At 38.5% G+C, this 25,347-nt stretch overlaps 1 protein-coding gene across 1 annotated transcript in view; it reads left to right on the top strand.

Moving 5' to 3' along the window:
- cracr2b (calcium release activated channel regulator 2B) overlaps positions 1 to 24,878 on the top strand; it is a 137,257-nt gene extending 112,379 nt beyond the window's left edge. The window contains exons 13-18 of the mRNA XM_069896715.1: positions 8,003 to 8,138; positions 11,082 to 11,163; positions 14,588 to 14,702; positions 17,292 to 17,399; positions 20,584 to 20,660; positions 23,056 to 24,878. Of these exons, the coding sequence (XP_069752816.1) occupies positions 8,003 to 8,138; positions 11,082 to 11,163; positions 14,588 to 14,702; positions 17,292 to 17,399; positions 20,584 to 20,660; positions 23,056 to 23,143 (606 nt within the window). The 3' untranslated portion in view covers positions 23,144 to 24,878. The remainder of the gene's footprint in view (positions 1 to 8,002; positions 8,139 to 11,081; positions 11,164 to 14,587; positions 14,703 to 17,291; positions 17,400 to 20,583; positions 20,661 to 23,055) is intronic.
- Positions 24,879 to 25,347: the final 469 nt, after the last annotated feature.

Genomic DNA, 25,347 nt, shown 5'->3' with positions numbered 1-25,347 from the left:
CCAGCTCGTCTGAGTGATCGCACTCAGTCACTACCCCTAATGTTGACTGCACTTTCAAGTTTTATGTCATCTGCAAACTATGAAATAGTTTCCCTGGCAATCAAGACCACAACATGAAATCAGAAACCTCCTGCTGAGAGAAGGGAAACACCAATTCTATATGATTAGGAGTATTGGATTTTTTCAGATTGTAATTATTGGGCATTCTTTGTTTCAGGTAAGTTTAAAATATTCTGTATCAAGTTTAAGAAATAGAAATATAAATCTGATTATCCAAGGTTCATGATTTTGCAATTAACAGGGCATGTAAAAATATTGATGTTTCTGTGTTTGAAATAGCATTGGTTACCTACCTTGGAAGTTCTTCCATGCATGTTCTGTGCCCTGCTGACAGTTGGAAAATGTAATACTGTACATCTAACATGTTTTTCTCTGACAATTTTGTATGCAGTATTTAGATTCAATAAACATAATAAAATATACCTAGGTTTATTTTTCGAGCTTCCTTTGTTTTGTTGAGATTGACTCAAATGGATTTATCAAACAATAACTTTGATTCCTTGTAAAAAAAAACAAAATTGGGGAGAAACTCAATCAGGTCAATCAGTGTCTTTTATTTAGAAAAGATTTTTTTTTAAATCAGGCTTGAGCTCTTTGTTTACTTTGATGAAGAACTGATGTTTCGGGCTTGAGGTCTATTCGCCTAGCCATTCCTCCTTTGCATACTGCTGTGCCCTCCCTCCCTTCTCTACTTATTAATGTAAGTTCACAAGTTAAAGGAGCAGAAGCAGGCCATTAGGCCCATCGAGTCTCTTCCATGACTCTACACTAAGCTGAATTATGCTCACACCTAGTTCCAATTTCCAGCCTTTTCCCCATAATCCCTTGATACCCTGACTAATGAGATACTTATCCATTTCTTGTTTAAATACTCCCAGTGATCTGGACTCCACTGCTTTGTGCGGCAGTGAGTTCCACAGATCTGACTAAAGAAGTTCTTCCTCCTCCCTGTTTTAATTGGCTAACTTCTAGTTTTAAGACTATGTCTCCTTGTCCTCAATTCACCCATTAAGGGAAACATCTTATCCGCATTCACTCTATCATTCTGCCTTTGCTATCGTGCTCCTCCTATGCCTCCCCCTTACCTCTTTATTTAGATGCCTGCCAACATTTTTCCAGACCTTCATAAAGAGCTCAAGCCCAAAATGTTGGTTATGTATAAAAGGCACTGTTGGCCTTGCTGAGGTTCTCCAGCGTTGTGTTTTTACTTCAACCACGGTGTCTTCAGACTTTTGTGTTTTACCTTCTTTGATTCCTTTCCGTGCTGTTCGCTTTCATCATGACCATCTGCTGATGAATAGATTGTCAATTAACATTTTCCTCTGTCTTGCCTTTTCCTCTTCTCTCCTCTTTTCTCACCCCTCCACCCATGTCCATCCCTGACCCCTTTCCCTGCACCTCCACACCTCAATTCAAGACTAGTTCTCACCTGGACTCTCCATATATGTCCTCTCTATTTCTGTCCATTCATCTTTTGTCTCTCTTCTCCATTCACCACAGACTAACGTGCCTGTGGATGTTTGAGCTCTGCTTCCAACTGTGGTGCTGACCATTGGTAATGGCTTTCGATTAATCTGTTTCAAGAAAATGCAAAGTGAGCTAGATACAGATGAGAAGAGAGAGATTGGCACCAATAGCCATTTTGATTGTTTAAGACCTGTGGGGCAGTATTACCTCTGAGTCAAATAGTTCCAATACAACTATTGCCATCTGACCAATAAAGTGGAACGTTATCCAGACATTTATGCAAGAGCAGGATAAATCTAAGGGGCGAATTATGACTACTAGTTTACAATCTCGCTTATTAGCATTGTGAGGGAAGGCGCCACTGACTATCAAGTATGACTTACAGAAAAAGCTGATCACTAAAAAGTTAAGTTTCACCAGGAAGTGTTGACTCCAAACCTTTTTAAAGTATTGGTCCAATTAATGACAAAATAATTCTGGAAGCAAGTGACTGGAAAAATCATTGGAATCAGGAAATTATTTTGTCAAGGGTGCCTTCGACAGGCAAAACTTTTTTTTTAATACTTTGTTTAAAATTTTAAGCCACATTACATTCAAATATAATAATTTATATACAAAGAAAATGTGGTATATACTAAATTCCTCCTCCGATCCCTCCCTCTCCCAACCCCAAAAATAGAAGAAAGAAAGAAAGAAAGGAAATAGACCCATCAATGGCATCATTAGATGCCATGGAATAGGTTAACAGCACCACAACGTGCTGAAGAAAGTTCAAAACTTTGAACCCATATAATCCAAGTAGGGGCTCCACATTTTCCAATTTAAGAAAAAAAATAATTATCACTTAAATTATATGTTACCTTTTCGAATGGAATGCATGATCTCAATTCCATATGCCATCGTTGGAAACTTAAATCAATCTCATTTTTCCAAGTAATCGCTATACATTTTCTCGCTACAGCCAAGGCTAATCTCAAAAACACGATTTGATACCTACTTATTCAACAAGCAAAACTAACCAACTGTGATTGAAGGAGGAGGATTGAAAAAAGAGAGTTCACCACTCTTTGAAGTTATACATGACACAATGGAAGAGTTGTGGTTATTAGAGGCCAAGCTTCGTAGCCCAAGGACATCATTTGGCAAGGCAAAGCTTCATCAACTGCTGTGCCTTCATCTTGTCAAAGTGAGGATGTTCAGCAATGATGGCATGGCATTCAATTCACAATATCTCCAATAATTAAACAGTCATAGGGCATGGAGTGATGGTATAGGTGGGAGACGTGAGGAAGACACCTCTCCTGACAGAATTATTTAAAACCTGATTTTAAAAAAAATAAAACAACAGCATTGAAATATTTTAAACAAGTGATAACAGTAATTATGAGAACAACTAAGGCACAGACAGTGGGGTGGGAGGGGGAGAGGAGAAGTCCAAAGCAAGCAACAAATACAGAGGAATTAGGGGCTACCTCAGAAATGGATCCTGGAGACTTGGTTCCTCTTCCTCCAAGATTGACTCGTCAAGTCCTGACGAAGGTCCAGGTAACACCAGCGCCACCTCCCCGGGGAACCGAGGAAGATGACGCTGGAGTTAGAAAACGTCAACTTCAGCTCCTGGAGTCGCAGGATCAATCATGCATGCGCAGATTTCCATTCATGAGCACGGCACAGGCTACGACTCTGCCTGTTGGGTGGTGGGGGGGGGGGTGGGGGCGCTGAACCCTTGCAGCCCAGTGCTGCTGGACTGCCATTAGGAGAGGCATAGACTCCGCAGACGGGTAGAGCAAGCGCCCGCGTCAACTGAGGAGGAAGAAGAAAATATCAGGACTGAAGAAGAGGATACCTGACCAGCAACGGAAGAGGAGGAGACAGGGCTACATCAGGGGAGGCCCCTATCTCCAGGGCCAGTTTTAAGCCTATTTGACCAATTTGATCAAATTGGACCCTGCGCCTCAAGGAGGCCCCGCACACGTGTTTGAGCCCAGGCCTTGAGTCACCAAGAGCAAATGTCTCTAACAATCAGGTAAGTATCTGATGGTAACTTGGTTCCTTCAGGTGTTTATGAACATTTCATAAAGTTTATGGAGGTTGAAAGTAGCACAGGAGAAGATTTATATAAAATATTATTAGACACACTGAAGGAATTAAATTTAGAGGTGAAGGACATTCGAGGCCAAGGCTATGACAACGGTAGCAACATGAAAGGTCACACATCTGGAGTACAAGCACAACTGTTGAAGGATAATTCAAGAGATTTCTTTGTACCCTATGCATATCACAATTATAACCTTTTACTCGGAGATGTAGCCAAGTGTTGTCCAGATGCTATAACATTTTTTTGAATCTTGCAAAGGATCTACATATTGTTCTCAGCATCAACTAAGAGGTGGGCAGTTTTTAACAAACATGTACCCGGGATATCAGTGAAACCCTTGAGCCACACAAGGTGGGAGTGGGGATTGATAGTGTTAAAGCTATTCGTTATCAGGTTGGAGAAGTATATGATGCACTTGTGGAAATATCAGAGATAACAGATGAGCCCAAGGTAAAAGCAAAAGCTGAATCTTTAGCAAACCAGCTAAAAGACTACAAATTTTTAGTTTCTTTGATATTTTGGCATGAAGTACTTTTTAAAGTTAACTATGTAAGCAAGGAACTACAAGGTGAAACAAAGGACATTGATGAAGGCATGGAGCCATTTGAAAAACTATTATCATGGCTAAGAATTTATAGAGAGGGCAATTTTAATGATGTCCTAATAGGCGCAAATGAATTGGCTGAAGCTGTTGAATTACCATTGGAGTTTAGACAATTTCAAGAAAAAAAACTACGTAGAAGGAAGAGAATGTTCTCATATGAGGCAAAAGATCAAGCTTTAGATGATCCAAAAGAACTATACAGAGTTCAGAGCTTCAGCTTAGTGCAAGACAAAGCTATTCAGTCTAGATTTAAGCAGCTTAAAAGTCATGTAAAATTATTTGGAGTTTTAAATAACTTTCAGAGCTTACAAAAGACGGAAATAAGGAAACACACAGCAGACCTTGAAGCAGCTTTAACTGATACCATACTAAAGCAGAGCACTGTTGGAGGGGTAGTTACTGAAACAACTAAAGATGTGGATGGTTATCTGTTGGCTGAAGAACTTGAAGCTCTGAAAACTTTTCTTCCCTTCAGTGTCAACCCCAAAGTTCAAAGCCTCGAGCTCTGTTTGAATAGCTGGTAGTAAACAATCGATTCACAGCATTTCCTCACGTTTTTATTGCTTTGAGGATTTACTTAACAATGCCCGTAACAGTCGGATCGGGCGAAAGAAGTTTTTCAAAACTAAAACTGATTAAAACATACTTACGGTCAACAATTTCACAAGAGAGACAAAACAATTTGGCGATGCTATCTATAGAAAATGACATTACTAAAACCATTGATTTTGACATTATTTTGAAAGATTTTGCAAATACAAAAGCCAGAAAAGTCTGTTTCTAAAAGACCTGCATAAACAGCATGTCTGTAATTGTCTTAACTTGAATTAAAAAATTTAAACTTTCATATTGTCTTTCAATATTTAGTATATCAAGCATTTAATGCTTTTTGGCTAAGACTGGCATACTACATGAAATATAAAACATCAATTTCAACTTTTGTAGAGTAGAGGCCCCGCTATCAATTTTCTAATTGGGCCCCGCAATTCCTAGCACCGGCCCTGCCGATCTCAATACGTGACTGAAGCTAAAGCTGGAGCTTCTATAATTCCTTATCATGTGGATCCATCAAGCCAATTAGATACATTATCTAAACTGATTCAAACATTATCAACCCAAACGAGTCAGGGCTTTATGTCTATTAAAGATCAATTTGAAATAATTAAACAGTCTGTATTTGCATGCAAGCAGCAACTCAAATACATTCAGCAGAGGGCTGAGGGTGTAACATATGCATTTTATATATACCAAGCAATTTCAGTCTCCACACCAGTTTGTCTAATCACCTCATTTTATAACATTGCCCTTGTCAACACTTCTTGTTAAAACTTTGGCTTTGCCATTGGCCCAAAACCAGCAACATCAATGACATTGGGCAGCATAGCTGCTCAGAGAATACTTGGCTCATCTTCAGACTCCTCCAAGGTTTACCATCACCTCAGAGCCACAACATTCCAGGGGAAAGCTGTCTATTTTACTGGCACCCAAATGAGCAGGCAGACATTTGCTCCCACTATAAGGACAACATAGCTGTTTGTGTACCAGTTATAAAGTAACCTGCAGCTAATCGCTGCATTGCTTTCAAGATTCCTGAAATCTGCGACTATTGTCACACAAAAGGGCAAGATCAGAACATTACTGAATTCCCCTTTGCATCATGAACCATGTTCAGTTGGGCATGTATAGCCATCCTTTCATTATCACTGGGCCAAAATCTTGCTCAATGTTCTTTTCTTGCTCCTGTATTTTTAATGCTTGAACAACAGTGTGGTTGTACCTTCCTGAATAGTACTGATAGATCAAGAGAGATGAGAAATAGCTAGTAATGCCTCCGAATCCCATTTTCTGAGTATAAAGAAATAATGATATTTATGGTCCTCTCATCTCTTGAGCTATTCTTTTCCATCCTACTGTAATCTCTATGACATCATCCACCTAATCTCTTCTATTAATTTAATCTCCTATCCATTCATCTCCTCTCTAGTCACCTCTCCCCCTTGCCCCTTCCTTCCTCTTGATTAATCTCATCTCTCTATTCCCTGTTAATTCCCTTGCCTTTCACCCCCCCACATCTCTCCATTTATTTTTATTCTCCACTCTTCTCTCACAATTCATTTCTTGCTCCTCCTAGTATTCACTTCTGTTCTTTTCATCTCATTCAAGATTCAATTTATTGTCATAGTAATAAAACAGTGTCATATTTCATAAAATTCCTTTTTGCCTGCTGCAAGGCTGACAGATTCGCCACCGGAAGGAATTGCCTGAAGCGCCTCTTACAGTCAGAGAGAAGCAAAAGAGAGTTGTCGTCCCCCCCCTCCCCCAGAGTCACCGAATGTCCGTAGATTTGCCTCCAGCGCTTCTGCAGCCCCTGTGGCCACACAGAGTCCAGCCCACTCCCTGTTTATTTTCTATTCTCTTTTTATCCTTTAATTCTACCTCACCTTTTCTCTCCAATGGGGAACGTTTATTCGATTTAGTGTGCAGTAAAACAGTTCATCTGCTTCTACCTCCACATTGGTAATGGTAGGGTTAACCATTCTCATGTGTTTTCTGCCCACGATGATGTGCAATAACATCATCATACTAAGATATTGCTCATTAAACTGCAATACTGTCTACACTTTATAGGTACTGCAAGTCATCAGAAAAAAATATGGGACTTTTCTCCTCACGCATGTATTGCTCTCATGACGTAACATTTCTTGAATATGTCCAATCAATCTCTTGCCACATAATAAGATCTTAGGACATGGAACAGTACTATGTGGGAACAAGCCCTGCACCCACCACATCTGTGTCAAATGCAGTGGCAAATTAAACTAAATTCCTTTGCCTGCATAGGATCCATAGCCCTCTATTCCCTCCACATTCATGTGTCCATTTCACTGGGTCATTAACACTATTATAACTGTTCCCACCACTACCTCATTCCAGGCACCTACCCTTCTTTGTCCAAAATAAATTGTTCTTCACAGAAACGTGAAGATTTAAAAAAAAAGTTTAACTTTCTTCTTTCAGCCTATTTTAACTCTATTCTTTGTTCTCTTTCTAAAAAGTTGCTACTTCCTTGTTTGCTACTCATTGAGAAGTCTGATTGGCTGAGAAAATCTACAGCATAATTTCTTTTTTTTACAGATACCTTGTACCTTCATGGATGGCTGGCTGACAAGAATTTCCTGCTTAGAGACTACAAATTCAGGGGCAAACACAATTGGTCATTGCTGCTTGCAAAATTCTGCCCTGATTTACATAATTTAGCTATTGTTTTTTTGTTGTTCGAGTTAAGGAAATTAAAGAAATTGAGTTAAAGGGGTCCCATGTTCTTTGTCCTTTTCTTCACATAAAAATGAACCCAAAAGGAATTTAACCTTTTACTGTTGGAACATTTTACTCCAGAATATCAATCTGTCAGAAAATAGAATTCATTTTTTTTAAATGTAGGTTTATTACATATTAGTGAGATTTCAATGACACTCCTCAAAACAATTGCATGGCATTAATGGTTTTTATAAGGGACTTTAATATATTGTTTGACTGTTTCGTGTTTTCGCTTAATGGGAAACTCAAAATGTATTACTTTTGGTGTCAGTTGGTATTGTAAGTTATGGTACTCAGAAGAGATTTACCAGGAGCTGCCTGGAATGGAGAACGTGTCTTAAGAAGCAAGTTGACCGAGCTAGGCTATTCTCTTTGGAGCATCGAAGGGTGAGAGACTTAATCGAGGTGTATGATATTATGAGAGGCATCTGACTCTGTTTTATCTTTTCACCCAGGAGTGTGAGTCAGTGAGTTCTTCCCCTGATAGAATGTTTAAAGTGGTATTTATCGGAAATTCCGGTGTTGGGAAGAGTTCGTTTATTCATCGATTCTGCTATGATCGATTTCTCACTGAAACTAATGCCACAATTGGTAAATATAAAACTTCTAACTGAATTTTAATAATTGAAAAGACTTATTTTCCTTCCCGTTGTGTGTACCTTTTTAGTAATTGTCACGCATCATCAAAGTGTACAATAATGAGAGTGGTGCACTGTGGGAGATGGTGCAAAGACATGAAATGCCATCTGATAAGAAAAGTGTGACAGCTCGATTTCAGGAAGAGTAGGCATGTTATTTGAGGCCAGTCCACAGGATAACATGTAATTCTGTGGCCTAGCTCAAATAACATTTAAAACAAATTATCTCTGAAGTTAATTAATTGCTTAAAATAAGATGTGCAGCGGAAAGGAGAGTAAATATTGTGAGCTTGCTGCATGCAGATGAACTTTCTGCAGCAAGGAATATATTTTCAAAGGTACTTTATTTTATGCTTTGAGATGTCCTGGGGTTGTTAAAATGACATTTCAAAGTATGGGTTTCCTTCTTTCTTGTGGAAGTTGTTGACACATGGTGAATTGGGATTACTGCCTTAAGAGGAAATGTGTGAAAATTTATTCTGTGCATTTTTAATAAATCAGTGATTCACAAAGTCACTTTTGAAGAAGCACAGTGAAAATTGTCCTTAAACAACCTCTTCCACATTGGCAACTTCTATGAGAGCCCAGCACCACAACCCGTTCAGTTGTGCCCCACAATTAAGACTAAAAAGAAAATACTGATATTTACATTATGTTAAAATGCAGATGTCACTTCTTCTCTGGGAGGGTGATTGACTAATATATGCAAAAACAAATTGTATCTCCTTGCAGATTTGCATACAGACATACAGTATATAGTGGGACTTAGTGTGAACTGGATTCTGCTTTCCTACCAATTAACCTCACACCCCCATCACTCGTATTCACTTTTATATTGTTCTGATACACCTCTGGAATTGAAAACAAATTGCCACACCACTGATGAAGCAACTTGAGAGAAATTTCAGACTAAAAGAATTAAATGAATGTTGTTAGTTTACCAATTATTAAAAAAAAATATTGAGCAAGGACCAATATTATTTGACATTTAGGAATTGTGCAATAGCATGAAGGTGGTAAGATAGGAATATTGACATATTGAACAACCAATGGTAGAGATGTGGAGATGTAATGAGGAAATCATGCGAATATTTCCTGGGATGTATAAATCTACGGCTGCAAACTTTGGCCTATGCCTTTGAAAGTTCTTTCTGAGTGTGGTTTTATCCCGGGAAGATATTATTCAGAGAAGCCAACAAGGCCAACTTGGTATAATGAGGTCACTTTATGAACACAAATCCCCTCAACAGGAGAGATACAAAAAGTCTTGGGAGACCAATTGTAGGTATCCATTTAAGGATGCCATAAAGCCTGATCAACAAGTTGTACTTTGGCATTTTAATCACTGAAGAGTGGCATGGTTGGTGTAGCAGTTAGCACAATGCCTTTACAGTACCAGCGTTTTGGACGAGACTGGGGTCCGAAGTCCGTGGCTGCATGGGTTTTCTCAAGGGGCTCCAGTTTCTTCCCACCATTCAAAACGTGAGGTATAGATTAATGGGGTGTAAATTGGGCAACATGGCCAGAATGGCCCGTTAGCATGTTGTATGTCTAAACTTTTAAAAATTAAATTTAAAATTTAAAAGGTGACCTGGATGCTTGCTGTTGATGGGTGAGCAGGTTATGTTTTGGGGCATAAAATTTTATGTGGTAAATTGCCTAGGTAGTATCTGCTGAGAGAGAATCATTTAGGGTTCACATCCCCAGAGACCAAATGGTGTCATTCTAAAGAAAATGAGAGGTTTGGGTGCGTACATGCAAAAATCTTTCAAAACAGTTGGCATGGGGGTGGCTATTAAAGCATATGGGATCCTGGGAACTAGAAGCATGGAGTATAGAAGTAGGAAAACTGTTCTCCAGCTGTAATAAACTCTCTAATGCTGATCCCCTAATTTTTTTTTAATGGATATGGTGGTCCAAGAGAAGGTGCAGATATTATTTACTTGATTAGCTCCAGAATTTCACTTACAATGGTAAATGGAAGAAGTGTACAGGTGGCGTGTTGGGTGATGGGATGGGATGCAGTGATGGGATCAATGGAATGAGTGAATAATAAGGTTTGATGGAGGTGTAATAGGTCATGCATTCAGATTGGGTTTACAGAGAGACGCTGTTCACATTATGGAATTGTTTAAAGGTCAACGGGTACAGCTTTTACCTCTTTGGCAAAAATGATGGGGAAAAGATTTTTCATCCAGATTTATTAAGAACTAGAACCCACTTTCTGTGGAGAAAGTGACAACGAAACCAATCTCTGCCTTCATAAGGGAATTGGATTAAAATATGAGAAAGCAAGTACAGTGTTTTTCAGAGCAGTGGTGCGGTGTACGAGAATGGGAATGATGGGATTGGTCTGCTTGGAACTGGCATAAACGCAATGGGCTGATTGGTCCCCAATGTGGCAACAATTTTATGAGAACTATGTGTAAGACATCAAAAAAGAAGGAATGATTTCCTTTGTTCTTGCCAGTATTCTCTAACCAACAACACTTAAAAATAATTATCTGGTTATTTATATCTGAGTGGTTTAAGGGAATTGACAAGTGTGCAAATTGACATAACAATCATGAAAGATTTGAGCACCAAAATAATTGAATAGTGCTATATAAATGCAAATTAATTATTTAACTAAATTGAGATCATATTTGGGTAATTTTTTAATAATCAATCTATTGAACTACACAATTTAATTTAATTTAAATACCTCAATCAGTCGTCTCTCTGAAACACTAAGATTTGATGCCACCACATATCACTCTACTCTCCATCTATTTATATCTGGAATAAGATTTAAACAAATTGATCTGATCAGATAATGTGATTTCCCTCTAATCAATGCCAAGATTGAAACTGCTGCTTCTGGTCTCTTTTCAATCTCTTTTTTCTCCCATGTCAGGCATTGATTTCCAGGTGAAGAGTTTGGTTGTGGACAACACGTGTGTGGCCCTCCAGCTGTGGGACACTGCAGGCCAGGAAAGGTAATTGTCCACTCATTCACACCATCTTCTCAAATAATCTTGCTCTATTGTTTCAGGAAAATATTTCATCACCATCAGCTCTACGATTGAACACCCAGATTTTTTAAATTCAAGCAAAGCCTATTGTTGGGAGCTGTGGGAGACAAATTCTATCGAACTGAACAGGGGACACCCAAAGTTATCCCTCGGTATTTGCAAATAGAAAAGTGCATTGATCTCAATGGATCCACATATGGAAAATCCATGTCTTTAAATGTTTCTGGAACTCAGCAGGTCAGGCATGGAAAACAACAGACAGTTGATGTTTCAAGCACAAAGACTTTCATCAGAAATCTAGAGTTCCACCAACACCAGTTTACCAGCATCTGCAGACTTGTTTACATCCACAAGTCCCCATTGGTTTACTTAATATTGAGTAACGGTGTTGTTACATTATGAGATCAGAGGCTCATAGATGTGAGATCAAATCCCTCAATGTCAGGCATGGAATTTAAATTCAGTTAATTAAATGATCTGCGATCCATTTTAGAAAAACATAACCCAGCCTCAATAACATTGACCACAAGCCAGCTTGATTATCGTAGAAACCCATTTTATTATTAGCAAATGTGATTAACGTTACTTTCTCAAGAACAGTTAGAGATGGCAATTTTTAAAAAAAACTGCAGACAATGGAAATCAGAAATAAAAATAGAAAATGCTGAAGACACTCAATAAGACAGGCAGAGTCTGTTAAAAGAAAACCAACGTTAACATGTTAGTTCTGAACCACTCCATCAGAAAGCATTGAATTATTCTATTTGATCACATTCGGACAGAATAATCTTACTACAGTAAAGCCCCGGTATCTGGAATTCAAGCATCCGGCAGGGTCAAGCAACCAGCTAAAAAATTGAGGAAAATAAATAAAATCGATTAAAATAAATAGTAAGTGAAAATACATAAGTTTAAAATTGTAAAACTAAATGTTCTCTGGAGTAACTCATGAACATTTGGTGAAGATCGAAGCAAATAATTCAGCCAGCGGAGTGCTTTGGTCGTGCTTTGTTTGCGGCGGCTGTTTGAATAATGTGTGGAACAGCAATGGCTGGTTGGGGTGACTCTTTTTTATCCCTGCTGAGTATGAGTTGCCCCTGAAAGAGGCTTTATCTATAAACTTGGGGGGGGGGGGTGGGGGTTAATTATCTATGTTTTTGTTCATTGTTCAGGTGGCTCCTTGGAGGGGGAGGAACCTGCAGATGCAGGGATGTTAAATGTTTTCAAAGAATGTAACTGAAAATAAAGTAAAATGCTTTAAGGTTTATGTATTCATGCAAGTGAACTTTGTTTAGTGTAAGTACAGGTACGTAATCTTTTATCTGAAATTCTGAAAAATTAAAACCTCCGAAAAGTGAACATTTAAAAAAAACTGCATGTATAGTATATTTTCAGGTGTTTAGCTTAGTTTGAGCCTGTTTAAGTTTGAAGTTTTATTGTATGTTTTACTTAGAAATAAAGGGATTGTCCTCCAGCAGAATTTCAGCAACCTTGTTGAAAGGGTATTTGACAAAGGGAACAACTCAGGGAAAGAACGGCAGCGTGACTCGGGTCAGTGAACAGGGAGAGAGCAGCAGTGCGACTTGGCAGGCGAGCAAGGCAATGTAGCTTGGTCAGGCGAGCAGGGAGGGAGAAGCAGCACGATTGGGTCAGGTGAGCAGGGAAAGAGCGGTCGATCTTTATCTCACTTCATTTACCACTCCCGCCCCCATCCACCACCATTGCGACACCCTCCCCCCACCATTACTTAAAAGTACTGTCATTTTAATATTATTCCGTTATCTGAAAAATTCCAAAATCTGAAAAGTGTCTAGTCCCAAGGATTTTGGATAAAAGATTAAGCACCTGAACAGTTTTGCACTTTTGTCTTTTGTATTTTAAACTGTTTATTCTTAATGCAGATGTATTAGTTGGGTATTGTAAGAGTAAGTCTCAAGCAATCAGAAAATACACTTGTCCAACATCTACCAATCCCTATAGGATAACAAGAGTTGAACTGAAGTTTCTTATATAATGTAGAAACAATAATTATAAAGTAAACCAGTTTCTGCTACTGATATAACAAAAATAAGTATTCCATCTGGCATTTGACTGGAAAAAAATTTCAACATTTTGAAATTATTTCTTCATAAAAGTATACAATCAGTTTTCCTTGTGTTACAAACATAGACCAGCAGCAATAGAAATTCACCAAGACAATGGTATCTTCAAAACAATAATTTTTATCAATAACTATTTTGAGACACCGAGTCATCAGACATCTCAAAACTCATGAATTCTTGCCGAGTTGATTTCAGAAAAAATGTTCCCACATATGAATGATTTGTCACAGATCCCCTGTTTCTTGTGCAAGGGTTACAAGACCTGTGACCTCCACGATGCTTTCACAGACCCAGGCAAGGGTTTTAGACAAAGTAACCATCAAAATGAACGTGATTCAGAAACAAGAATGATCTTGCTTTCTTTTACCCAGAGATGGATCAGTCAGAAGTGACCATTACAATGGCCACAGTATTACTGCTCTCTCTTGCCAAAGAGAAACAGCAGGAGTGACCATCTTCTTCCGACATCACTTGAATTCCGTTTTCAGGTGACTCTGGTTTGATACTAAAGGCTGTTTTTCAAGACTCCTTAATCATATGACTTGCTTAAGCAATACATGGTTTTTGGGTTTCTCCAAAAGCAGGAGTCATAAGCAGATGGTCTTCTGTTTAAACAGGTGTATTTCTGTGCAAACATTCCATTGTTCCAGCATTTCAATTGAACAATAAACAAGTTGCCCTGCAGCTCTGAAGCAACAGACAGGCTGTCTCTCTTAGCAAACATTCAGGCTTTCACTGGAACAGTAATAAGAATTTTATGGCTTCTTGACAGTAGCCTTCTGTATCTGTTTCAAAGCGGTGTTATGTGTGTGTTTCCCTGTCCAACCCACAAAGTAACCCACTAAAATATAGAATATAAAAAATACAGATAAAATCATAACAGAAGCCTTTAACACTTGTTTGTGAATTGTGATGGTGTTCACATGAGGAACACAGGCACCCAAAAAAAAAGGACCAGGAGAAGGGCAACTTAGCCCCTCAAACCTACCATCATTTAATATGATTATGGTTGAAATATGCTGGCCTCAACTCCTCTTCTGTCCCAGATCCCCAGAACCTTCAATAACTCAGTCTTCCTTATTGCTGTCCGCCTTAACCATTTCTAATGATTAGGCCTCCACTACCCTCAGGACAGAGAGTTTGAGATCCAGTGACAATAGCGGGAAAAATCTCTCTGATTATTAAGGAATCTATTGTGCTGACAAGAGCAAGTTCACAGCTTTTTTGCGCAAACTGCGAGGATAATTCTTGTTCAAATGTACCTTGGTGGTACTTTTTTTTAAAAGGTTTCGTAGCATATCCAAGCAATACTTCCGCAAAGCAGATGGCGTCCTGGTGATGTATGATGTTACGTCTGAGGCCTCCTTCACAGCCGTCAGAAACTGGATGACTAGTGTGGAGGTAAGAGCTAGTTTCCTTCTCAAGCCGTACTCTATCCAGTTGTTGCCCTTGAGGTGCTGAAGAGCGGTAGCATTTTGATATTTTGATGATTTGGAGGGAAAAAGCAGGTCCTATATTTGGACCTGCAGATTATTCAGTGAAGTGAAACACAAAAGTCTCCAGACACTGATTGTAGTAAAAACACACTGAAATGCTGGAGGAACTCAGCTGGTCTTTTCAGCATCCATAGGAGACAAAGATACATTGCTGACATTTTGGGCCTAAGGCCTACTTCAAGGAATGAGCAAAAAACAGGAAATCTCAGAACACAGACAATGCTGGCTGGGGGAATGAATCCAGACCAACAAAAAGTGTTTAGTGAATATAATAAGGGGAGAGGCGAGAATTGTCTTGTGAACTGTCAGACTGAGCCCACCCGCAAATTGGGGGAACAACACCTTATCTTCCAATTGGGCACCCTCCAACCAGATGGCATTAATATCGACTTCTCTGTCTTTCGTTAACCTCCCCTTTTACTTCTCCCTATGACGCCTTTCCCCAGGCCTATCTCTCTTCCGCCTTTCCCTGTCTCCTTTTCACACAGACATAATGAATTCTCACCTCCCCCTTATCCTATCCACTTAATACCTTTAGCTGGACTGGACTCCTCCCCCAGCCCGCACTCTGTGTATTCTGAGATTCTGCTCATTCTACTTGTTCTTTTCCTTATTACTTGAAGAAGGACTCACCTGAAACATCAGAAATAGATTTTTGTCTCCTATGAATGCTGACTAACCGACTGAAAATAAATCTATTAATGGTGATGTGACCACCACCCCACTGCAGGGGGCGATCTCAGTACCTGAAGGAAGACCACCTAAGGGGCTGTCTCCACCTGGCCAGCTGTCAATCAGCCGACCTGAATATAGACCTGAGCTGGCCCCTCCTGAACCAGTCACACGGGAGCCACCAAGGCATGAACTGGTATTCAGACTTTTACTGGAATAAAGCCTATTGTACAGTCTTTCGAGTTTTGTCCTTGCTTGCTGTGACCTCAGCGCACCACACTATTCACATTACCTCCTTTTTTCTCTTTTTAAAAAAAATTCTTGTATTTACTTGATTGTAATTTATCGTAAATTTTGCACCGTGTACTGCAACCTGCTGCTGCGGCAAAACAACAAGTTTCATGACACATATTCACGACAATAAACCTGATTATGAAGTGTTTTTCCACAGAGAGTAGCAGGCGCCTGGAGCAGGCTTCCAGGGTGTAGTGCACTATCAGTAACCACCAAGACTAGGCTGAGGGAACGATAGGCTTTAATGTACAGAACCTTGCTGGCCTGGATCCAGGTATAGGAATGGAGGGAAGGGAGAGGTGGCTCAACCTTTATGGCCCAAGACCACGGTGGGGGGAGTCATAGGGTATGAGCCATCAGTGGGCGGGCCAGCTCCATATATTACAGCGGCAAACAATAACTATATACAATGGAGGAAATATATCACCACCCAGGGAAAATGGTGGATGCAGACACAATAGCAGCAGTACAATGCTAACGGCTGTTAGACTCATGAATATGCGGGAAAAGAAGGGATATGGATGATGCGTAGGTAGAAGAAGTCGAGTTTAATTTGGCATTGTGATCTGCACAAACAGGTGTGCTCCTATCTGTCCTGTTCTAGGTAAGGCTATGATATGAACATATACATTGGATTCTGATGAACTCAACTACTCCTTTAAAACCCAAGTTTGATATTCTCACAACTCTATCAAATTTCTTCCAAATTCCCGACAAAATATATGAATTACCTTCTTATAAATATGACCCCTTGTTTCAGTCATGCCAACAAATACATTTACCCATTAGACCTCTATTCATCTTGAAAATATTCAGTCAACTATTTGGAGGGAAAAGAACTTTACACTTTCATGGGTCAGCTCTGATTCGCCCCCATTGTTGCAGGCCTGGAATCACATGCACCAAAACAAGGCCAGGCAGGACAAGGACAGCAGAGACTCCTTGTTAAAAAGGATTGGTGGCCCACATGGGCAATTTTTTTAAAAAAATGGATCAACAACAGATATGGACCACTCACTGAATGAAAATATTGTCCATTAGGTCCCTTTTAAATCTCTCTCTTCTTGCCTTCAACCTATGCTCTCTTTCTCTTTTTAAAATATTTTTATTGAGTTTAACATATAAGCAACATAATAAATGACGATTACATAATGATTCAAATGTATACAAGGGGAAAAAAACTGAGCAAATAAGAAAATACGCATTACTACATCAATAGTTACTTATAATAACTTAATCTTGTAATAAACATAATGTATGCAACCATTTTGGAATGTTTTAATAAAATAATAAAGAAAAAAAATGAAAAACTAATGAAGCTAAACTAATCTAATCTAACCTGAGCCTTCTTGTTCTACAATTATCTACGCTGGGTAAAAGATTATGAGCATTCCCTTTATCCATGTCCCATTGGCATCTTCTTCCTTAATTCGATTGATCTTAAGTCCAGGTTTGAGAAATAGGAATACAAATCACCACATCACTTTACTTCTTTGCAGTAAAGGCTATTACTATTCTGTTAAAACAGGAAGGAATTGATGAAAGGGCGGTTGTTTGTCTACTTGGCAACAAAATAGATGTTCTGAACTCTGATACACAACGGGTGTCAAAAGTAGAAAGTGAAAGACTAGCAAAGGTAAGCAATTTTAATTTCATGTCCATAATATGGACTATATATATTTTGATTTTGATTTAGGAAGTAATAAAAAAGTGGTACAGTGACACCCAAAGACAAGCAGCGTAGTGGTTAGCTCAACGCTGTTACACCGCCTGCAATTGGCAGCGGGATTCGAATCCTGCACTGCCTGTAAGGAGTTAGTTTGTTCTTCCTGTATCTGTGTGGGTTTTCCTCAGGGCCTCTGGTTTCCCACTCGTCAAAATGTACAGGGGATTGTAGGTCAATTGGGTGGCATGGCTTGTGGGCCGAAAGGGCTTGTAACAGTGCTGTATGTCTGTATGCCGAGAATACTGGTTGAACTTGAAGATGTAATGATGCTGAGCATGCCAAAGTTCACCCTTGTTAATGCATAAGGCAGAAATCAAGTTCAGGCACATTGAAATGAAAAGCTGCTGTCAGTGATACTCTGCTCCTCTCAAGCCTATGTAGTTTTTACATATCTAAACACAAAATGTGGAGACACAAGAGACCCCAGATGCTGGAATCTGGGGTGAGAAACAAGCTGGAGGAACTCAGTGGGCCGAGTGGTGTGTGCCTCAATGCCACTAACGCAAAGTTTAGACTCAAGGTGCTGACAATTCCTCCATACCTCCTCCCCCACAGATGCTGATCAGCTCACTGTATCCCTTCCACCCAAAATCTGTGAGTTGATACAAACATCTATCGCACTATTTTTGTGTTTTTTTTTAAATAAAGCATTTAAACTAAAAAAAGGCTGAGATGTGATTGGATTTATAGCAGCGTAATCTGTTGTGATTAATTTTGTATTTTTAAGTGGATTTTTAGCTTTTACTTCAAATTTCATTTCATGTACCAATCAATATTTACTCTTGGGAAAAATGGTGATTGCAATCCCTACTTCTCACTTCCCGATTTCTTCACCCTGGTTGCTCAGCCTGCCTGATGCTTTTACTGCTTCTGGGTATTGTAGAATGCATCTAGATGGCACCTGATTGAAAGCCATCTGAGGTAAAGCAGAGACTGGCATCACAGGAACCCTGTGAGCAACTTTCCTGGCAGTTTGTTGTAACCACCATTTCTTCCCCACTGTTCAAATAAATGGATTTGGGGTATTCTTTAACTGGATGAACTTTTATCATGTACGATTCAGATTAATGGCTTTTATATACATTGATGTTTAGGATGTAAAATCATAACCAGCCATGAAATGTTGAAACCTTCTCTGGCATTGTCAATGTCACTGCTGGGCTATGTTCAATGTCTTTAATAGAGTATAAGGAAACCCCAATGGAAATTAAATAAAAACATGTAGATGGTTCTGCTCATGGAAGGAAATGGATATGACTGACACATCTTGGTCAATCACTGTACACTCGTCAGAAACTAATACATCTGTAATATATCCAGTTAGCAGGTCAGACAAAAAGTTCTTTTCCTGACAGTGGTTAGATTAGGGAATCTACTACCACACAAAGAGGTTGGGGTAAATATCACTGATACCTTAATGGGAAGGTATGTAAGTACATTGGGGAGAAAATGAAAGTTTCTGAAGGTAGACCACAATCAAATAAATAGATTGGGAGGCGGTTGAATGGAACATAAGCATGAGTGTAGACTAATTGGACAGATTAGTCGCATGGCAGTCAGTGTAGACTAGTGGTTTTCAACCTTTTTCTTTCCACTCACATTCCACTTTAAGTATTCCCTCTGCCATCGGTGCTCTGTGATTAGTAAGAGATGGCTTAAAATGGCGTGTGGGTGGAAAGAAAAAGGTTGAAAACCACTGTTTTAATCGTACCTCATTGACTCGTTATGTGCACGGTTTCCTAACTCCAAAGGAAACGAGCCAATGACAATTTTTCTCAAGCAAAATATTTCAGTAATAACTGGGTCTCGAGCAGTGATTCTCAACCTTCCCTTCCCACTCACATACCACCTTGAGCAATCCCTTACTAATCACAGAGCACCGAAGGCATAGGGAATAAAAGTGGGATGTGAGTGGAAAGAAAAAGGGTTGAGAACCACTGGTGTAGACTAAAAGGTTGCATGGCAGTCAGTGTAGAGTGGTTGTTGGAATGGTGATCAGTGTAGATTGATTGGTCTAAAGGAAATCAGTGTGGACTGACTGAGTACGATAAGAGTTATGCAATGAAGTTACTGAGTTATGAGAATGAAAGCGAACAATATATCGTTCTTGTATCATGTTTAAGTCAAGTACATGACTGGTTGATTCAGTGGTTGTTTGGATGGTTTCCAACTCTGACGATTGTAGAGAGTCAGAAAATAGTGCCAATAATTTTTATAAGATCCTACATTTGAATTTTATAATGTTCTAGCCACGTCATCGGCATATTTTAAAATGAGTGGATAATGTGGTTAAGGCTGCATTTATTGCTAAACTCTAAATACCTCCCCTTTTTATAGTTTGAATAATTTTTAATGTAATAAGAACATTAAACAGACTCTTAGGAATACAGATATAAGAAAAATAGAGGGTTGTGGAGTAGTTATATCTAGGTTAGCACAACATCATGAGCCAAAGGGACTTTTCTGTCCTGTAATGTTCTATGACAGAAAGAAAATAATCTTGTAATTTAAATCATTAAGCTGGACTATTTGTGCATCTGTATTTTTCCTTCTGGAAGGTAAATGCAACTTTTAGGAGATAATTTTGGGGTGGGGTAGGGTCATTGGTAGATATGCAGAGGGTGGAGATTCCCGATTTTGTTTTGGCCAAAAATAGGAGGTTGATTTATACGTGGTATTGACTTTTACACAATTATATATGGCATCCTCTACTTCCTCAGGAGTTTGCGGAGGAGCTAGAGGAGTTGTTCAAGTGAACTGGTACGGACTTGAAGGGCCGACATGGCCTGTTTCCGTGCTGTAAACGGTTATATGGTTAATATCACTTGAGGTTGAATTTTAATGAGCTATTGTAGCAAGTACTGGATAAAAATATGTTTGGTGACTTGAAAATATCAATCCATTAGAAGCATCTATATTTTGAATTATCCAGACTTTATTGGTTTTATCACAGAAATAGCCACTTGGCTCAGGTCTTTTATCACATTACAAGGAAGATACTTTCTTCATTGAAGCTGCAATTAAAATTTGCATTGTAAAACATGCATTACTTGTCAAATACTGATTAGTGCTCTGTGTTTTTTTAATACGTTAGGAGTACAATGCAGTTTTCTATGAATGCAGTGCCAGAACAGGATATAATATCGTGGAACCACTGATGCATGTGGCAAGGTAAATTGTGGCTTGTATCCACATTTGAAATATGTTTGTCTGAAAGGATAAAACTGCCTAAAATCTGTCTGTTTTCATCAGCTTTGTCATTGGTAAAGAATGAAAGGTAGACTAAAGATTATGCAAGATGTCGGCGTAATATGTCAAATGCATTCTGCATTTTCATGCCATCATGTTGCCGGTGCAATAGATGAAGTATTAATATTGCTCTGCAGGTATTTGCAAGCTCCTGAGTGGACAGACATAGCTGTGCTTTGATAGCTCATCCAAAAGATGAAATTTCTGACAGTACTGTGCTCTTGAAAAATCAGCACTGATTTTTGTGCTTAGTTTCTGGAGTAAGTCTTGAATGCCGGCCTTTTGATCTGTGGGCGAGAGTGCACATTAGACCAGGCTTACTTTTAAAAATAATGAATATTGAGGAAATAAAAAACCAAGGGTGACGTGTGAAGGATTAAATATTGTTATGAAACAAAGTGAAGGTTCTGTAGGTATTTTTATATATGTGTAAGACAATTAGGAGTAAAATCACTGTTTGATGATGATGAGGCTCCTGTAAAATTATAGTGATATTTTGTTAACATTTAATATGTTGAAAAGGCACTGAAAACTATAATTATGCATTGACTCTGAGAGAATACTAGATCTAGGTATTTCAAAACCTGATAGGAATACTATGCAGTTTGAATGTGCTAAAACTGATTCTTGAGAATTAATTAACCTTGATAGGGTGGCAGGAGTCCACCTGAGAAAGTGTGCTGATCCAGATTAAGTGTGAGGTGATGCATTTGGAAAATTAAAATGGAAGGCAGAGTACATGGTTAAATGTGGCGTACTTAACAGTGTGGAAGAACAGAGGGACCTTTGGGACCAAATCCATAGATCTCTCAAGGTGACCACACAGAAAAATAGGATAATTAAGGATGACTATGCTGGGCTTCATTACTCAGGCATTGAGTACAGGAGTTGTGAGGCGATGTTGCAGCTCCATAAATCTCTGGTGAGACCACATGTCGAATATTGTGTTCAGTTCTGGTCATCTCATTACAGGAAGGATGTAGAAGCTTCTTTAGAGTGGATGCAGAGGAGATTTAATAGAACGTCGCCTGGATTGGAAAAACAAAAGTCTTATGAGGCCCAGTTAGCAGAGCTGGGACTTTTCTCTTTGGAACGAAGAAGGATGAGAGGTCTGTAAGATTATGAGAGGCATAGATAAGGTAGACAGCCCACACATCTTTTTCCCGAGGTGGTCGTAGCAAACTCCAGCAGACACCTGTACAAAGTGAAGGGAGGAAGATTTAGGGGAGACATCAGGGCTAGGTTATTTGCACAGGGTTGTGGGTGCCTGGAATGCATTATTGGAGTGGAGGTAGAGGCTGAAACATTAGGGGTATTTAATAGATTCTTTGACCGGTACATGGATGAGAGAAAAATAGAGGGTTATGAAGTAGGAAGGGTTTTGATTTTGTTTGAGTAGGTATTTATAGAGCAATACAACAAAGTGGGCCAAAGGGCCTGGGCTCTGCTTTTAATGTTCCACGTTCTATGTTGAGGATGGGAAATATCTACTGCTGAGTGAGCTTTCAAAAACTAGTTTAGATTACCTGATTTACCTTTCATTCCATGCAAAGCCAACTTTTTAGATTTAATAAAGTTGATGACATTTTCACCAAATTCATAATGTTTTTAAAGTAATAAATGGCTGGATATGGGAATGTTGGAGTAAAAATATTTACATGCATATACTTGTGCAGTGCAATTCTGATTTGTATGCATTTATGTGGCATCGTTAGAGCAGTAAAACACCCTTGGCCCCCTTGGCACTTCATAGGAGTATCAACAGCCAAAAGTGTCTAATACTGAGCCTAATAATTCATTAGGACAAATGGCCAAAGTTTGAGGAAAAGATTTAATATATTAAATGTGGCAAATTGGAGAGCCTCAATGTACTAGGTCGTGCAATTGAAACTTTAGTGATATTGAATCTTTAAATCTAAAGTGCTGCGATGCAGACAATAATATTCAAACTGAAAGACAAATAATTCTATTATGATTTTAAGCTACCATATGTCAAATCATCTGAAATAATGGAACATGGTCAGCAAAGGCTTAAGGATATTTTCTGAATACTAACCAGCCAGATGGCAAGATTTGTGAAAATGTTTAGTTATTTTATTTGTTTACATGTTCATGCTGTGTACAGTTTAATTTTTGCACTACCAATTAGTGGTGATTCTGCCGCGCCCGCAGGAAAAAGGAATCTCAGGGTTGTATGTGATGTCATGTATATACTCTCACAATAAATTTGAAATCTGAAAATGTATTGTACCAAAATAAGGAGCAAAAATTGGATATTTTTAAGTAATGCTTTCTTTAACAAAAAATCTATTTGCAGATTATTAAGTGAACAGGAAGACAAACAGAGAGAAGATGCCTTGAATTTAGATGCTGTCTGTGACAAGAAAAACAGCTGCTGCAAATGAAAATGAAAAGAGAGACTATCACTGCCAGAGAAATTGGATGCGTTGATAGCCTCACTCGATATTTCTGTGTTGTAGGAACTTGATCTCAATGGTTGACCACGTTTGCCTTTCGAACCCACTTTCAGCCTTGTTTTTGGCTTTGTTTCCCTCTCTTATACATTACTACTTCACAGAATAAACTTTGGCCATAGGCAATTGATGGAATTTTACGTAAGCATTATAATTTTAGAATACGACTGTGCATTGCCAAACTGAGGCAGCATTTATGTACGGTAACCAAAAATATTGCCCATTCTTGTAACTGATATTTCATGAGGCCATTGCCCATTAATACGCCTTTTCAGTTGTGCAGAGCTGATGGAGTTTTGACATACATAAGTAGGAGGAGAAGCAAACCAATGGATGGATTTGCAGCAATGTAATTTTGCTGTGGAAATGTATATCGACAGGCTTCTTAAGATATCAAGATGGTTTTGTATAAGGCAATACATTGCCTGCATTTCTTTCCCTTGGTTATTTCCAGAACTTAATTTAAAATGTGGAGAATCCAAAGCTGATAAAATAGGTTTGCAAAGTATTCTGCCCTATGTTCACCCCAACTTTACTGATCAAGATCTTGCCTACACCAACCAAAGGGGCACCGTTCAAATGTCTTTGAAACTGATTTATATTGGACTTTTATCTGGAAATTATTTAAAATGTGCTGTGCCAAAGGTAAATTAAATGTGTATGTATGATGGATCGGAAGGAATCAGAGTGTCCAAAGTCATCAGTTTATTCTTTTGAAAGATTCCTAAATTTTTCTCAAGTATCTTACAAATAGGCATTTCAAAGCAACCAAAGTTGATATTTTGTAATGCTATTTTATTACAGAGAGACTGAATATTTTATAAAACGTTGTCTTTTATTGTTTCTGGATTTAGTACTAATTGATAGTGATGCCTGTCAGGCAAAGAATGATATTGTCCAATTGTGGTGAAATGAGGTAAGTGTGGATGGGCAAAAAGTTCAGCATGAACATGGTGGGGCAAACGACCTGTTTTTGTGTAGTACAATTGGACGATTCTATGACAGTTATTTTCCATTTGCTGCGAGGCTATAGCCCCAAGCCCACTTCCTCTATCTTAATGTTATCGTATTGGAATTATTTAAAGTTTTTTGTTTACCATGTTTAAGGTAAAAATGATAAGCTGGAATGCATTTATCAACACCCCCAAAAATCAAAATCCTCTGTTAGACTGCAAAATACTCATGATGTTTGAAACCTTAAAAACATATTCAGCAGATCTGGCAACATTTTATGGAGAACCTATTAATGCTACATTTAAGTACCATTCACCAGAAATTAACTTCTAAAATGTATGTTGTGATTTGGTCGTCTCAGTTACTACCAAATCCAGTGAGTTTTGATTTTTAAATGTTTTCTGTGTTAATGAGAGGATGTCTAAAAATTGAGTCTAAAATAATTTACTCCCCAGACATACAATGCGTCTTTATATTTTAGTCTTGATTGAGCCATCATTCCTGTCTGTTACAGTATTGATTTCTGCTGGCATGTATGTGGTGCCCACGCATTAATTTGTGCAAGTATGTCGTTTGTAGCTCTCAATGTACTTGAATTAATCTTTGTCATTTACAAAAGAACTATTTATAATACAACTCATCAATTTTGGAACCTTTGCAAAACATGTTACCTTTTGTGATTCTTTTTTCTTCAGAATGCAGTAACTGTTGCTATTGTAGATGAAACTGTAACATGAAGGTACTTTGGATATTTTATGGGGAGGCTTTTCCCTACCTCTTCAATACATAAAATCTGAAAGAGTGCAATATTTGAACAAAAAATGAGCTCAGGATTTTGTGCCCATACTTTGTTTTTGCTTTCTTTCCCACTTACATCAGAATCTTACAATAATGTTTTCAATCGACTCTAGAGATTTGCTTAGCTGTGACATGAAATGTTAAATATTTCTTCCAACTCTCTCCTCTCAGCTTCAGCTGATATGTAGTTGTTTGCATTCAATCTTGGCCTTACTGGCAAGATCAACAATGGTCCACTCTTTAAATGCTCCAGAAAAAAAGGGGGTGGGGTTTTTGGTGCAAATAATGTGGTAAATAATTATTATTTGAGCTTAATTAACATAAGCTAGTGATTTTTAAAATGCATTTCTTCATGTTACCTGATGCCAGTGGTAAAACTGAAA

The sequence above is a fragment of the Narcine bancroftii genome, chromosome 1, assembly GCF_036971445.1.
Source record: "Narcine bancroftii isolate sNarBan1 chromosome 1, sNarBan1.hap1, whole genome shotgun sequence".
Classification (NCBI taxonomy): domain Eukaryota; kingdom Metazoa; phylum Chordata; class Chondrichthyes; order Torpediniformes; family Narcinidae; genus Narcine; species Narcine bancroftii.
Note: the sequence above shows the minus strand (reverse complement) of the source record. Positions and strands in the feature narration are given on the sequence as shown.